The sequence below is a fragment of the Cydia fagiglandana genome, chromosome 27 (assembly GCF_963556715.1).
Source record: "Cydia fagiglandana chromosome 27, ilCydFagi1.1, whole genome shotgun sequence".
Classification (NCBI taxonomy): domain Eukaryota; kingdom Metazoa; phylum Arthropoda; class Insecta; order Lepidoptera; family Tortricidae; genus Cydia; species Cydia fagiglandana.
In genome coordinates, this window is record NC_085958.1 from 8,011,925 (window position 1) to 8,029,453 (window position 17,529).

The following is a 17,529-nucleotide window of genomic DNA, read 5'->3' on the forward strand; positions in this document are numbered from 1 at the left end:
TAAATTTACATTTTCAAATTTAGTTAGGCATGCCCTAGTCAATTTTAAGTAAAATGCAGTAGTCAGCCGCATTTGAAATTACGTTATAATGCGGCTGACCACTGGAACTTCTTCACTTCACTTCGCGGATCCAATACTCAGCCATTGACGTTGCTTGGTACGTCGCCGCCAAAAATAAGTCCACATTTTTAAACCCTATCTGTTTGAAATAAGGTTCAAAAGTGTATACATATTTATGACGTTAACTATACATAACTATCATTTTGCTTTTTCCTGGTAGGTATAAGACTTTGTTTATTAATGATAATTATACATATGTGCATAGAATCGTTTCATTATTTTTTACCGAAAAGGTACCTTCTTCTTCCTCGCATTATCCCGGCATTTTAGCCACGGCTCATGGGAGTCTGGGGTCCGCTTGACAACTTTTTTAGTTAAGTACCTACATAACTAACAAATTTCGTGTCATAAGAATTGTATGTACTAATAAAAAAAAATGATAATCAAAAAATAATAATGATAATCATATTGTTGGTTAATATAAGTGATTTTGATCAAATCGTTATGAATATTATAAAGGCTGAGTACTGGGTACACAGAGGCTGCTTACTGGATTTTGGAGGCTGACTACTGGAGAAAAGTGCCACTTTTTGTTTAAACTAAATTAGAGATATTATAAAGAGGATTATTATTTTTTTTAATATTTTGTTTTAAAATTATGATAAACAATTGATCTAACTATGTAATTTGTTTAATTATCCGAGTAATCCTGTAGAAATGCCGAACGTTCAAACTTAAAAAAGTCGTTATAAGGCTGACTACTGGTGCCTTTACCCTACCTATACTCTGTATCTTTAGGTATTTAAATAAAAGCAAACATAATTTTTAAGAAAAAAAAACCGACTTCCATGGGGGCCGATGAAAGATTATTGTAGATGGTACACTACCTATGTAGAAAAGGAGGTAAAACCACCCACTTTTCTACTAGCATTTCGCTTCTGTATAATGGCTCCTCTACAGGATGGGCCAACGCCGGCCACTCCAAGGGACGCAGCCATGCGGTACAATGAGATAGCAATATCACTTGCTCCCTCTAACGCATAAATGCGTCCCTTGGAGTGGCCGGCGTTGGCCCATCGTGAAGAGGAGCCATGAGGGTCGTAGTTCTAGCCTAACCTAACCCACTCCTCAGATAGCAGTTCGGTTCTGTGCGGATCGCAGTTCGAACCTAATCAAACCCACTTTTCAAGTAGCATTTCGTTTCTGTAAGGCTCGCAGTTCTAACCTAACCTAATCCTTGTTCGGTTCTGTGAGGATCGCAGTTCAAACCTAACCTAACCCACTTAATGGCGCATGCCGTGCGGTGTACGGGGGTTTAAGCGGGAGGGGCTAGTAAGATTGGCATCATCGTACTTTATACCTACATTAATTTTATGATAGGTAATCATAGTTGTTTATTTAGTTAAGGTATCATAGTGGTTTTCTGGGTCAAGGTCCGGGTCCGAGTCCGGGTCCGATTCCGGGTCCGAGTCCGGGTCCGAGTCCGGGTCCGAGTCCGGGTCCGAGTCCGGGTCCGAGTCCGGGTCCGAGTCCGGGTCCGAGTCCGGGTCCGAGTCCGGGTCCGAGTCCGAGTCCGGGTCCGAGTCCGGGTTCGAGTCCGGGTCCGTGTCCGGGTCCGAGACCGGGTCCGAGTCCGGATCCGAGTCCGGGTCCGAGTCCGATTCCGGATCCGAGTCCGGGTCCGAACCGGATCCGGGTCCGAACCGAATCCGGGTCCGAACCGGATCCGGGTATGAGTCCGAGTCCGGGTCCCAGTCCAAGTCAAAATCGAAATTCGTAATCACCAAACGTGTACCATGCGTCATTGAAGAGTTCTGTTCTGGTCATCATCAGCAGTTCCACTTCATCAAATGCGACAGTTTTTAATGTAAATGCTTGATTTTATGATGAAAATACAAAAAAATCTATACGTATGCCTTTAATATTTGAGGAGTTCCTTCGATTCCTTATGGATCCCATCATCAGAACTCGAGCTTGACAAAAATGTGGCTTAAAAACTTAACTTGCTTAACGAACATAACGAAAAGGAAAAATCGCCAAACGTGAACTATGCGTCGTTTAAGAGTTCTGTTCTGATCATCATCAGCAGTTCCACTTCATCAAATGCAACAGTTTTTAATGAAAATGCTTGATTTTTTTATGTAAATACAAAAATCTCTATACGCATGCCTTTAAGATTTGAGGAGTTCCCTTGATTCCTCATGGATCCCATCATCAGAACTCGAGCTTGACAAAACTGTGGCTTAAAAACTTAACTTGCTTAACAAACATAACGACGAGGACAAATCGCCAACCGTGAACTATGCGTCGTTGAAGAGTTCTGTTCTGATCATCATCAGCAGTTCCACTTCATCAAATGTAACAGTTTTTAATGAAAATGCTTGATTTTGTGATGTAAATACAAAAATCTCTATACGCATGCCTTTAAGATTTGAGGAGTTCCCTTGATTCCTCATGGATCCCATCATCAAAACTCGAGCTTGACAAAAATGTGGCTTAAAAACTTAACTTGCTTAACAAACATAACGAAGAGGACAAATCGCCAACCGTGAACTATGCGTCGTTAAAGAGTTCCGTTCTGATCATCATCAGCAGTTCCACTTCATCAAATGTCACTTTTTTGGGTGTATATGCTTGATTTGTTGATAAAAACCCAAAAATCACTATATGTATGCCTTTAAGATTTGAGGAGTTCCCTCGATTCCTCGTGGATCCCATCATCAGAACTGGGTTTTGACAAAAACGGGACCAATCTGTATGCATATACATTCAATCAAAAAAAGAATTTTCAAAATCGATCTAGTAATGACGGAGATATGGAGTAACAAACATAAAAAAAAATAAAAAAAATAAAAAAAAACATACAACCGAATTGATAACCTCCTTCTTTGAGATTTGGAAGTCGGTTAAAAATATACCCTCAAATAGCTCCTTAAGGGCTGAATTAGACGGCGCGCGAACTCGCTTGCGATTTTAGTTACATTGCGGACTGTGGATTACGTCCAATTCAACCGACCAATCATAATCCGCAATGGTATGAAACTCGCATGCGAGTTCTCGTATCGTCTAAATCGGGCTTAAGCCTTGAGTAGATTAAAACATTACATGATCAAATAATGTAGGTTAAAGTCAGGTCGTTCGGTGACTGAACCAGGCGGCTTTGTATTTGGTCGGTTAACCAATAAATGTTAAAACTGTCCGAAAATGTACAAATTGTTTGGTTACATTTATTGAAATACCTAAAGATACAGAGTATAATCATGTAATTTTGAGTCCTTTATATGTATTGCTAATTTTGTGATGTTGGTTCATTTTTCAGAAGCGGCATTTAAAAAGTTCCTAAAGAAATGTATGATAAAAACCAAAACGGGCGAGGTCCAACTCAGAAAATACAGGTACATACATTCATGTATTATTTGGGGTTCCGTACCTCAAAAAAGGGTAAAAATGGAACCCTATATTTACTAATTGTAAGACTCCGCTATCCATCTGTCCGTATGTTTGTCGCCAGGCTGTATCTCATGAACCGTGATAGTTGGACAGTTAAAATTTTGACACAGATGATGTATTTCTGTTGCCGCTATAACAAGAAATACTAAAAAGTACGGAACCCTCAGTGGGCGAGCCCGACTTGCACTTGACTGGTTATTTAATAATGATACCCTATTATTTGTTGCGACTATCGACCGTAGTACAGTCGCGCATACTGCAGTACTTTGGCCATGTCTCTAGGCGAGATAACGACTTCATAGAGCAACTGGTCGTACAAAAAAGAGTGGAGGGAACCAGATCGCGCGGCAGATCACCTATGCGCTGGACTGACCAAATAAGATACGCAGTGCATGGGAAACCGCGTATCTGACTGTGCCAGACAGTCTGCCAACAGGGAGAGATGGCGGGAGATCGTGCGAAGAGCTGTGTCCGCCTCTACTACCGATGCGGACGCCTCAACGTGACCACGACCGCTCTTTCAAGAGCAATACGACAGAGAAGAATATTTATTTGTTTGTTTGTTATAGGATATGCGGGGGTACGCTCAACTTGGACCTTTTAATAGTGCCGCCTCAGCCCAAACGGCTCAGAAACAACGTGTATCTCTCTACATGTAAGTAATTACTATACATAGTCATAGAGATAAAGATAAAAAGCGCTCATGGCCTAGCGGTAAGAGCGTGCAACTTTCAATCCGGAGGTCGCGGGTTCAAACCCCGACTCGTACCAATGAGCTTTTCGGAACTTATATATGTACCTACGAAATATCATTTGATATTTGCCAGTCGCTTTTAAGTGAAGGAAAACATCGTGAGGAAACCGGACTAATCCTAATAAGGCCTAGTTTGCGCTCTGGGTTGGAAGGTCAGACGGCAGTCGCTTTCGTAAAAACTAGTGCCTACGTCAAATCATGGGATTAGATAAAGATAGTTTATTAATCAAGTAGGCAAATTACAATGCTCTTATGAACGTCAAATGAAGCTTCACCGACTCCGACCCTACACCTCTACCTCGAGAAGATTTAAATCCCCCCTCTCAATATGGGACCGGCAACAGACTCGACGGGACACACCTTTTCAAAACATTACATGTGATAATGAATATTCATTACAAGTGAATAAGAAAAAAATAAAGAAAAACCGGGCAAGTGCGAGTCGGACTCGCGCACGAAGGGTTCCGTACCATAAAGCAAAAAAAAAAAACGAAAATAAATGCAAAAAGGAAACGGTCACCCATCCAAGTACTGACCACGCCCGACGTTGCTTAACTTTGGTCAAAAATCACGTTTGCTGTATGGAAGCCCCACTTAAATCTTTATTTTATTCTGTTTTTAGTATTTGTTGTTATAGCGGCAACATAAATACATCATCTGTGAAAATTTCAGCTGTCTAGCTATCACGGTTCGTGAGATACAGCCTGGTGACAGACGGACGGACGGACGACGGACGGACAGCGAAGTCTTAGTAATAGGGTCCCGTTTTACCCTTTAGGTACGGAACCCTAATTAGTTTAGAGAGATAAGAAAGAAAGAAAGAAGAAATAATCTTAGAGTGCATGTACATCGGTTCTGTTACCAAAACGCCTATTATTTTCGTATTCGTCGTCGTAGTGCGAAGTCAGGGCAGGTCGCTAATATGTAATAAAACAATCTTGAAAACGTACCTATTTACTTACTTATTTAATTATTAAATAAAAATAAAACAGTACTTACATAAATTATTAATAACTATTCAATATCTAGTATAAGTATTAAAAGTGTTATCGTCACGACTGCCACGAGTGACTAGTTTAAGATTTTTTGTGAATAGGGAATTTTACGTGAAACTCTGCGTAGGGGGCGCTCCTACCACAATCCATCACAATCTGGGGGTCTACCGCGAAACAAGAAAATCGAAATTTCGATATCTAACCTCTCTATCCCTCTTGCATTGGTATTCGAGCGATAAAGAGGCAAATTTCGATTTTCGTGTTTTTCTGTAAGCCCTTATTAATGGTCTTCCTTTTATTTCTGATACTATATTATTTAGCAAAAATAATACTTATGATGAAGCCTCTCGATCGGTATGATAAAGCTACAGGATAATTTATTTCTCGTGTAGCGGGTTCGATTCCCGGTTCAACCAAGTAATTATTTAAAAATCTACGAATGCAGTTTAAATTATTTTTTAAATTAAAATAATGCCTTCTTTCAGTAAAATGTTCCATCTACAATATTCAGGGTACTTTCCCTCCATGTGGCATAGCAGTGGGACGCCCTGCCGGCCTAGCCAAGGTTACAATCGCTATCGCTTCGACAACGAAAAGCATTATGTCTCTCTATCACTCTTCCATATTAGTGCGACAGTGACAGTTGCGTTTTGATCGCTACGGAGCGTAAGCGATTGGCATCTTGGCTACGCGGCCAGTATATGCGTTATGCGCGTGGAAAGTTAGTAAAATTACGCAAGCGAGTCGTTCTCATGATCCGGCCTCCTGGCAGTGACGCTCCTCCCTAGTCTCCGCCAAAAGTCCTTCTTGGCCCCATCGCCGGCCTCACCCGGGTAGACTATGTAGGTCTTGGTCAGCATCAGGTAGTGTAAGGTAGTGGGCCGCAAGCGGCGTGGGATCTCTTCTAGAAGGACTAGGATTAGGTCTTCTCGACGGGTTTCTAATAACCTGCGAAAGAATAGGATATTGACTCTTGGAGACCCTATACATCTCTAAGGATAACTTGATAAACTATGTAATCTTATAGTTCTGACACCTAGAGACATTTACACCTCTAAATATTATAGATTTTTTTGTGTGTTTTTTTTATCTGTATTTTGTATGTAATTCGACATTAAGAGACCATATACATCTCTTAGTAATTGTAATACGTTAGATTGAATTGTTAGTTTTATTTTATAAAATTGTTGATGTTATTATTTTTGCTTTTATGTAAATTCAATGTTGACGTGTAAAAGTGCCCTTGTGGCCTAGTTGCTGAATAAATGTTGATGTTTGATGTTTGATGATGTTTGATGATGTTTGATGATGTTTGATGATGATGTAATATACTGGATTATGAATAAGTTTTTGGCAATAATTTCTTTTTGGTACCTACAAGCTTTTATCACTGTGGCTGTACTTTTCTTCTAATAGTCATCGAGACAATTCTGAAAACTCCAAACACAATTTGCTCGCTTTGTTTTAATCACAGAGTTCCTATGCCCACCTCGTGTCTCCAGGTCGTGTGATCATCAGATGAGCTGACAGAAATTGGTATATAAGACTTAGGTGTCTAAGCCTAGGGTCAGCTTGGCAACTATTTGGCAAATAATAAAGTTCAAATAAAAACCGGGCAAGTGCGAGTCGGACTCGCGCACGAAGGGTTCCGTACCATAATGCAAAAAAAAACAAAAACAAAAAACGGTCACCCATCCAAGTACTGACCCCGCCCGACGTTGCTTAACTTCGGTCAAAAATCACGTTTGTTGTATGGGAGCCCCACTTTTAAATCTTTATTTTATTCTGTTTTTAGTATTTGTTGTTATAGCGGCAACAGAAATACATCATCTGTGAAAATTTCAACTGTCTAGCTATCACGGTTCGTGAAATACAGCCTGGGGACAGACGGACGGACGGACGGACAGCAGAGTCTTAGTAATAGGGTCCCGTTTTACCCTTTGGGTACGGAACCCTAAAAATTACTAAGTCTTAGACTTGGAATATGCAAGTTAGCAGCACTGCTTACCTGTGCTGTGCCAGATGCATCTCAAACTGACACCACTGGCTGAGAAGGAACTCCTTGGAGATGATGAGCATGATGCTCCGCGAACGATCCATACAGGAGACTATGTTCTCCAGGATTGAGAGGCCCACCTGCAAGAATACCTAGTTATTAATATCTGGGCTATAGCTTTGCTCGGAAAACATATAAAAACTCAAAAATATGCATATAGATCGATTTTTCACCCCCGAAAACCCCCATATAGAAAAATTCATCGAAATCGTTAGAGCCGTTTCGGAGATCCCCGAAATTTAGATATAAATAAATATTAGGGGGACATCTTACACCGATCAACCTTGCCCCAAACTAAGCAAAGCTTGTACTAATGTATGTACATAGAAAACATCCAAGACTCAGGGACAAATATCTGTGCTCATCACACAAATAAATGCCCTTACCGGGATTCGAGCCCAGGACCAACGGCTTCACAGGCAGGCTCACTACCCACTGAGCCAGACCAGTCGTCACTCATACTCATTATAATATACAAAGTGATAACGAGAAACTAGAAAGATTTTATCATTTAAGGTATAACATTTTTGGTTGGAAAGACCGTAATAATAGGGCAAGAACTTTTGTATTTCACACCGGTGTCAAAGAGTTTTTTGTGTAGAATTTAATCGGCTTTAATGTTGCCTTGCATCATATTGTCATAGAGAACTTAGATTCCCAGTAAAATGCAAATTTTCTCCAAGATGCTACACATTTTCCAAGATGGCGGCGGTTCCTCGAGGTTCCCAAATGTCAAATAGTGTGGACATGAAAAAGAGACCTTTGATTAACATAACTACATACCAAATTTCAGAACTGTTCTAAAGATTTCGAGGTTAGACCTAATCCGATTGTGCTACAGGATCCAGCAGGCTTAGCTGCAATAGAACACAAAAGATCTGAAGTTACCTGGAAATCTCTCTCATGCAGACACACACTGACTCCGCAGTTGGTCTCCAAGTGTGGAAGCAGATGGTCTAGGATCCATCCGCGATCGTTGTTGCAATATGACACGAATACGTCGTAGTTGAAGATACGGGAGTCTGGAATTACATGAGAGTATACAGAAACCGCATTATGAAGCGTTTGCAAAGTGGTGGTGAAAGAACTTGGTCCAGTATTATTTATATTATTATGGTTGTGTGGAAGCATAGCTCGCTCACTACAAAAAAAAGAAATAAAGGTGATAAAAGAAAAAAAAAAGGTCCACAGGTCAGGTACAGATGTAGTGCATAATTATTTTCCTTTATATTTTCTCGAAAACGTTCGTATTGTCATGCTGCTTCAGTCAACCTCAGTACTTTTTGTACCGAGACTGACGGAAATAGCAAGACACGTTCGTACGTTTCCATGAAAATACGAAGGAAAATAATTATGCACTATGTACAACTGTACAAGTATTTCACGGTAAGATTTAATAATATAATTAATAACTAAAAAAGCTAAGGAAAAGAGAAATTTACATAGACGTCAAAGATGAAATGAATAATAATACTTCACTGGCTCAGTGACCCAAAAAGGATCGTGGCTTTTGACACAAAAGAGCGCCAGTTTGGGTATTGCGAGGACACACAGGTCTTAAAAAATTGAGGAATAATAAAATGAAACTCACCATCTATAACCGAATCCTGATTAATCATACTCAGGAGTGCAGAATTCCTGACCGTGATGCAGAAATACCTAAAATTCTTCCTGAACATATACACGAAGATCAACACAGGGAACAAGATGGCCGGAATAATGATCAGAGCCAGGAGTTTATTCCAACTTTTCTCAATGGTCACGTCAAAGTCCACTTCCCTTGGCGACACATCGCAGCCCATCGGGTAAGAAAATGACATGTACGCCCCTCCAACCAGCTGCATGCATTGATAGAGTGAAGGATTGTAATCGACTAGCAGATACCTTGCGGTGATATTATCACGGTATATCTTACCATCACAATCATTATCTACTTCGCAAGATTTACTCACGTTAGTTCTTTTATTAATAATATCGTTGTAAGATGTGAACCCTGTGTGATAACTGCTAAACTTTGTCATATTACCTCTTTCTTTATATTGTGTATTGATCCTACTTTGCTTTGTTGCTTTTCGTTCAGCATTTAAACCGATTTCAAACAATTCTCTTGTTTGGCAATTGCAAATGACAAAGTTCTCGGCGAATCCGAGATATCTTAAATTCTTGAAATCTTTAGTCATGTTTTCGTTTATCATGTTTATGTTGTTTTTTCGCAATGATAGATACTTCAAGCGTGGCATGTAACTGAACTTAAGATCTATAAATGTAGTTAATCTATTATTATTCAAGTCCAATATCTGTACATTCTCCAATGTTTTAGCTACTTCGGGTGTGAAAACACTAATCTCATTATTCTGTACATTTAGAATCTCCAAGCGTTTAAATTTTTCAAACATGTTCAGGTGGACTAAACCAATTTTAACGGCATATAAGACTTCCAGGGTGTTTTCTAGGCCACTTAAAACACCGTATTCGCTCAAAATCCCGTTATTTCCAGAAACATCTAAGAATCTAAGCGTTGTATTTTTAAAGATACCATTGCGTAACCTCGTCAACCCCGTCTCACAGAGAGAGAGCCTTTGGAAAGACTTTCCAAAACTATTGAACATCATCAAATTACTTTGCGAGAGACGTGTGAAAGAAAGATCCAATGAAACCAGATTTTGAAAATCGTCCATGACATCCAAAGATTCAAGCATCAAGCCCTTATGGTTTCCGTATTCATCGTAATAGTAGTTTCTGCTCATATCTAAGTGGATTAAATTGTCAAGGCCCGAGAACGCTTTGGCGTTGACGTTGAGTATACTGTTTTCTGATAGATACAGGGCTTCCAAATTCTCCATGCCCTCGAAAGTGCCTGTGCTTATGGTGGTGATGGCGCAAGCTCTTAAGTCCAATTCACGGAGGTTTTTGAAGCGGGTGCCAATGAGACCACCGGGCCACAGTGCTGCTGAAAAGATATAGACGTTTTTGTCAAGGATTCCATGAATTTGGAGATTTTGAATTGGAATGAGTGGATGAGTTTAAGGCGAAATATAATTGAAGTCATATCACTACAAAAGAAAAATAATTTAAAGAGTGTTCATCCATTTTAAGTACCACCTGACTTAAATCAGGCAGTGTCGTAGCGTGGGCGAAGTCTCATCTGCGAGGCCCTTTTCTTTCCCTGTGCCCGAAGGGGCCTCGCGCGAGGCCCCCTTTGGGGCACGAGGCCGTGGGCGACGGCCCACTTCGCCCACGCCTAGTCAGGAACATCCCAGTTGAAGAACTGAGCTGGGCTTGACACTGGGCTTACCTCTAATGTCGTACCCCATCCCTTGCACAAGAACCCTGGCGTCAGAGGCGTTGATGAAACTGTCATACTTGTCGCTCGTGGATTGGAGGTCATCGAACTTATTCCCGTACAGCGTCAGGTACTCTATCGTGTCGGCTAGACGGTTGTGGTTGGCATCTTCCAACGAAAACACCTGAAACGATACAACCAAGAATAATGAACCAGGGAATATTGTTTGCTTCAAGACCGTCGATATAAGGAAATGAACATATCTTCGTCCATTAAAATAAAATGTCTTGTTTCAAGATCTATTTTCGTTGTATCAAATAACAAATTATGAAATGAAAAAGGTCCAACCGCCGATCGCCCACGTAGGGCACTTATAGAGGTATCAATGGTTTATTTCTTCCGCCACACCGCACTGCTTCCCCCAGTGGCGTACCGTAACCGATTCGGGGCTGATGACACGCCTGCCGCGGCATCAATGTTTTTTACATGTGGCCTATGACACGGGAGGACTGTCATCATATTCTATGGCGCATGGCATGGCTGCCGTGTCATGAAATGATTGTTCCGCGCCACAGCCAAAAGTTTTCGAAAATGGAACACGCAACGAATCGGACTAATCTAGCCGTGGGCAAAATTACATCTGCGATGCCATTTTCTTTCACTGTGCCCGAAAGGGCCTTGCGCGAGGCCCCCCTTGGGGCGTGAGGCCTAGCAACGCCACTGGCTTCCCGTTCATGTCCCATTCACCTACAGGGCGTCCTGTAGGGTATAGGTATGGGCGTTGATATAAATCCACTTGTTAAGTAGCACGACTGTCCGAAATTTATTGTATTAAATAAGTAACAGTAACAATAAGACGAGCCGAGGGGAAGCGAGAGGCCCCCCGCACCTTAGCTCAAGGTTGGTCGGCACCGGCCGGCGCACGGGCGCGGCACAAGGCAGTCTTCGCGGCGCATAGCGAGAGATAACACGTACCTAAGGTTCCCTCCAGAATCTCGCGAACTAAATTGACAGGTCAATGTGCACAAATGATACTACAGTTTGGCCAGTGCTGTTCATATCGATATTTTCAAAAAAGTTTGAATTAGAGAATATCGCGAAAATTCACCGCTAGCGGCGCTACTGTTGCGCGGTCAGTTAAAATGTATCTTTAAGTAATTTATTTTACAAATGTTACTTGGTGTTTCGAAAATTTGGCAATTTTATAGTAATAGATACAAGGATATTGGATAAACATATTGTAGGTAATTAAATAAATATTTTATTACATTTATTTTATTTTATTTGTTAGAAAAACTTACAGCTAGGTCACAACATAGAAACAGTGATTTTGGCTCATAATACAAAAAAGGCCGACCCAGACGGGGAAGTAAGATAAGATAAGATTTCTCATTTAATTTGTATGGTGTGGACGTAAAAATGAAATCGTCTCGGTGATCCCTATTGCTTCGATTGTAAAGAAGACCAGTCCCTAAACTGGACATTCAAGTTGACAATTAGGTCAAAATTTAAATAATCGTACAGTTAGACCAAAGTAACCAAGTATTATTTTAAACGTCAAACTTCTATGAGTATGACGTGTTAAATAACAGTTGCACTGCGTGGACTATCAAAATCGCTGCAGACTTTTCTTGGTCTAACTTTAATTATCGATCAATCTCATCTACCGGCCACATTGTATAAAATTAAATCACCAATATCAGATTTATGGCGACAACCGCGAGCTATTGCCTCCAAACCTGCATAATAACATTGGAATTTGTCAGTTTCGTATCCGTCCTCCTGATTTGATCGGTAACGTCACAATCTTACACTCTCGAATCAACCACTTTTCTCGTCACATTCATACAAATCAAAATCGGTTGTGACCCCTTTATAATTATGACATGGGTAGTAAGTGCAATATCTTACTTATCGATATAATTTTATCGACATATACCCCTGACTATTTTTTCTTTGCTATTCCTGGTATCATTTTATTTGTCAAACTCGTGTCAATTTAGTTCGCGAGTTTCTGGAGGCAACATTTGCGCGCCAAAATCCCGTTGTAATTTGTTTCTTTCCGCTAGTTTTTTTTTGTGTTTCCTATTTTGTGACATTATACATAAAGTAGTTCTAGACAATAGTTTTTTAGTTTATTTCAATCAACCCCGCCCTTCAGTTACACCACTATACTTTTTATGCCTTACCTCCGGCACCTCCGTGAGCCCACAGCGCGCCATACTGAGGACCTTGATATCTCTAGGCGCCCTTGCGTTCTGCCCGAGCTCTAAGCGTAGCGTCGCGACAGGATGTGATGACTCGGAGACGTCGACAGATGAGGTTTGAGCTGGAATAGACAGATAAAATAAATACACATACATACATACATATAATCACGCCTATTTCCCGGAGGGGTAGGCAGGGACCACTGATTTTCACTTGCTACGATCCTGACATACCTCTTTCGCTTCCTTCACTTTCATAACATTCCTCATACACACTCGCCGGTTTAGGGTGCTCTTGACTTGACCCTAAACCAGCATTTTTTTTTATGGTTTTTCTTTTCTTAAAAAAAGAAGTGTTCCTAAAAATTATAATCTTTAAGTATAAAGAACCTAAAATTCCATTACACTGCAAGGCACAGAAGATTCGTTACCTTCTGGCTTCAGCCGGCCATTGTGGTCGACCCAGGATTGCAGCTCGTCCATGGTGCCCGTCAGACATTGCTGTTGTTGCCCCATACCATCACCAAACAGCCCCGATACACTGCAAGATACAGAAGATTGGTTACCTTCTGGCTTGAGCCGGCCATTGTGGTCGACCCAGGATTGCAGCTCGTCCATGGTGCCCGTCAGACATTGCTGTTGTTGGCCCCATACCATCACCAAACAGTTGCATATGACACTGAAAGATACAGAAAAACATTGTATTTTTTTTCTACTCCCGTACTTTTATTTGTCATTTAAAGGGTCGTGCACACACCTTTAAAACCCTACCTTATAGTTTTCAAGACAAGTCTTTAGTCTATTCCCCAAAAAAGAATTTGTGCATACACGCAGTATCTTTTTGACGATTTTACGATACTTCGTGTAATGACCACTTAAAAAATATTGAATGGAATACAATGTTGCCAACCTTATTTTAAATATATTTAATTACACAAACAGGTCTACCGCGATATAATTAAAGGAGCATTCCACGGGCTGTCCCGTACAAACGCATTGTATTTCCTGTGTTGCGCCTTTTTTCTCGGCATTTAAAGCGGGCGATTATTTTTCTGTGCATATTTTTGACCATTTGTCATAAGCCCCCTCTAGACTATGCGCGTGAATCGCGGGCGAAGCCGCGAACGCGAGTGTGGAGTCGATTTTCGCAGACAGCGAAATTGGAGGTCTGGAGGGGGCTATAGAAAAGGAATCTCTTATACCTTTAAATCTTCAGAAACTTCGCGTTTGTACGGGACAACGGTAGACAATTTCATGGAATGCTCCTAAAAACAATGAAATTATATCGCGGTAGACCCGTTTGTGTAATTAAATATGTGTACAAAACGCGAGAGTTTATGTCTTATTTTAAATGTCATCTCTGACAAATAAGTGAACCATAGACATTTTTTTTTATTCATTCATTCATTATTTTCCCGCCCGTACACTCCATTTTTGCTACTTCTTGATTTAAAAATATTTGTTAAATTTACAATTTTATTTCAAAGTAAGTGCTTGGTCGTAGAAAAAGTATTGTATGCAACGTTGTTTAACTGAGTCAAAAAATACTCGTGGCGTCTTTATTAACAATTTTCGGCTTCGCGTCAAATTGTTACTCACGCCACTCGCCTTTTTTGACCTCACTTAAACAACGGTTGCATAAAATACTATATCACACTTGCTCGTAAAAGGTTTAGAGGATAACCGAACGGAGTAGCTATTATCAGGCCCTCTGTCGAAAATAGACTGACGTTTATCTGACATGGCTATTTTCACTTTACGTATGCATTTGACGTGCCCCTCCCCGCAAAAATCTATTTTGTACGGAAAATTACAGACAAGGCGTCTCCGTTTGGTTATATCCTCTAAGGTAAAAGGCGATTCAGTCCCTTAATCCTAAATTTAGACCTAGGACTGTAATGAACGTCCGAAACGCAGATTTTTTTTTAGTTTACTCCTTAAGAAGCGAGGTCGTTTAGTAATACGAGGCAGGTGATCCCCCTACCGAATGATATGTTTATTATGTTTTAATTTAAAAAATCGAGAGTTAATATATAAATAATATACCTATTGACCTAAAAAATAAAAAGGGCGTATTTATAATATCCTTTTATCAGTGCTGGTATGAGATCTGTTATCGTTTATTTCTAAGACACGAGGAGATATGCAGACATAATATATCTTCTTCAAAAACTATCTATTGTATGTACGTGTTTGTAGATTATTTATAACTCTTAGTATTTTTAAGGTTCCGTACCCAAAGGGTAAAAACGGGACCCTATTACTAAGATCCCATCACTGTCCGTCTGTCTGTCACCAGGCTGTATCTTATGAACCGTGATAGTTAGACAGTTGAAATTTTCACAGATGATGTATTTCTGTTGCCGCTATAACAACAAATACTAAAAACAGAATGAAATGTTTAAGTGGGGCTCCCATACAACAAACGTGATTTTTTTGCCGTTTTTTGCGTAATGGTACGGAACCCTTCGTGCGCTAGTCCGACTCCCACTTGGCCGGTTTTCGTATATCAAATCTAATACGTTGATTATACTTGACGCCTTGTAGTAAGTAATTGTAAATGTCAAATGTTTCTAGACTTTTTATATACTTAAACTAGCTACCCGCCCCGGCTTCGCACGGGTTAACAAATTATACACCTAAATCTTCCTCAAGAATCACTCTATTGATAGGTGAAAACCGCATGAAAATCCATTCAGTAGTTTTTGAGATTATCGCGAATAAACACTCCCAACAGACAGACGAATAAAAATACGGTAAAACACCTAGAGAGACTCTCGCTGGGTGTTTGGATCAAGGGTCAGATGCAAAAGGCGGTAATTTGCTTTGCTTTACCGATGCGTTGCGTGTTCCATTTTCGAAAACTTTTGGCTGTGGCGCGGAACAATCATTTCATGACACGGCAGCCATGCCATGCGCCATAGAATATGATGACACTCCTCCCGTGTCTCCTGTGTGGAAAGAGAAGAGTCGTGAAATATCAGACTCTTCTCTTTCCGCACATATATTATTCTAAATACAATTGTTCTAAATACAAGAAGTTAATCTTTTTATGAAGTATTAAGGTGGCCACTGACGAGCCTTCCAACAGTCCAAATAGCGTGGCTGCAATCCAAAATCGGTCCGTAAATGTCAAAAACGTACAATGTTTAATATTGGGATGCCGTCCATTTGGATGAATCCATTGTACCGGCATCCATTTGGAAGGCTCCTCAGTGGCCTGCTTTAGATAATGTTACATACTTTAGACGCGTGGTTGACCCATAAGTTTTGATGCTGACATTATGTCAGCGTGTAATTATTCCCCATCGTATTTTCACGGAAACGTACGAACGTGTCTTGCTATTTCAGTCAGTCTCGGTACAAAAAGTACTGACGTTGACTGAAGAAGAATAACAAAGCGAACGTTTCCGAGAAAATACGATGGAAAACAACTTCGCTCTACCTCTGTAACTCTACCATGAGTTCGGTAAATGACAGTTGATAATGAGAAAGTTAAGGAAAATGTACGGACTAATTACACAGTGCCTCTACCGGTCACCTAAAGAACTAAAAATTTCATGTACCATGAGTTGTTATAAACGTATTTACGTGAGTTTTCCATACATTCCTAACTTCACACCTAAAACGCTCTCTTTCTAACCGTTTAAAGAAAGCTGTACCTATACGTTTCGCCAATTAAACACAGTTTTGAGTATTTCGCTCCGTGAGAAACATAATGTCACTTTACAAAATAATTTGTGCCTGAAATTTCAACTTTTCAAAAATGGAACAACGTCACTATTAGAATGGTTTTTAACCGATTCGTTGCGTGTTCCATTTTCGAAAACTTTTGGCTGTGGCGCGGAACAATCATTTCATGACACGGCAGCCATAGAATATGATGACGCTCCTCCCGTGTCATACGTCACACGTAAAAAACATTGATGACACGGCAGGCGTGTCATCAGCCCCGAATCGGTTTTGTATAGTGACACTATTTTTCTCAAGGAGCGATTTGTGAAAAACTTACAGGGCATATATGTACATGTTTCGTCATGGCATTTTCACAGCGTTCACTCCACATCACAACACTATTGAAACTACGATTTTGGCGATAGTGATTGGTTAACCTTTATCGAAACATTATCGTTATCTTATCAATGTCAAAGACAAGGCAGTGAGTGGGATGCATGAGATATGTATAGATAGTGTTTATCAATAGGAATTGCTTGTTTGTTTTAATCGTATCGATATTAATTATCTTAAAACCATCACGTCACTTTTGAGACGCAAGTGTCAAGGGAAACAGCCTTTGTTCTTTTTAAAGAACTGTGCAAAAAGTTGGTTAATACTACCGGTGACCAGAGAGCTGGCAGCTTTCTCTATATAGCAGAACATTAGTATTGCCATTAAGTGAGGGAATGCTGCCAGCTTCATTGGCACAATGCCGCGGGGGCCTTATTTAGATGTATTTTAATTTAGATTAGTTTAGTTTTGAATTTTAGTTTTTAATTTTGTTATGAAGTAATTTTATATACAACTTCTGTAATTGAATATTAGTAGTAGTAGTAAACACTTTATTGCACAAAACAAGTACATAACACAGAGAGAATACAATAAATGTGTACAAAGGCGAACTTATCCCGTTAAGGGATCTCTTCCAGCTAACCTTTAGGTAACTGAGAGATACATATGAAATGGTAGTCAAACTAAGATAAAATGTACATGACGGCGCTAACCCT

The 17,529-nt window shown here is 40.2% G+C and overlaps 2 protein-coding genes across 2 annotated transcripts in view; one reads left to right on the forward strand and one right to left on the reverse strand.

The window, feature by feature from the left end:
* The window catches only part of LOC134677866 (dynein axonemal intermediate chain 7-like), a 61,091-nt gene that overhangs the window by 31,066 nt on the left and 12,496 nt on the right, over positions 1-17,529 (forward strand). Inside the window, exons 14-15 of the mRNA XM_063536290.1 lie at positions 3,380-3,455; positions 4,080-4,165. Of these exons, the coding sequence (XP_063392360.1) occupies positions 3,380-3,455; positions 4,080-4,165 (162 nt within the window). The remainder of the gene's footprint in view (positions 1-3,379; positions 3,456-4,079; positions 4,166-17,529) is intronic.
* LOC134677860 (toll-like receptor 3) lies at positions 5,813-16,882 on the reverse strand. Its single transcript, XM_063536280.1, has 8 exons — positions 16,818-16,882; positions 13,237-13,484; positions 12,788-12,927; positions 10,611-10,782; positions 8,907-10,265; positions 8,204-8,337; positions 7,268-7,395; positions 5,813-6,207 (listed from the first exon to the last, which is right to left on the reverse strand). Exons 1-8 carry the CDS (start codon positions 16,832-16,834, stop codon positions 5,991-5,993), a joined length of 2,415 nt encoding a protein of 804 aa, XP_063392350.1. The 5' UTR covers positions 16,835-16,882; the 3' UTR covers positions 5,813-5,990.

Bases quoted from the DNA above. Each gene is read 5' to 3' on its own strand.
- LOC134677860 (XM_063536280.1), bottom strand. The intron at 12,928-13,236 runs GTAACGAATCTT...TGTCTATTCCAG, and splicing joins TGGCCGGCTGAAGCCAGAAG to CTCAAACCTCATCTGTCGAC. The intron at 6,208-7,267 runs GTAAGCAGTGCT...ATTCTTTCGCAG, and splicing joins ATGCATCTGGCACAGCACAG to GTTATTAGAAACCCGTCGAG.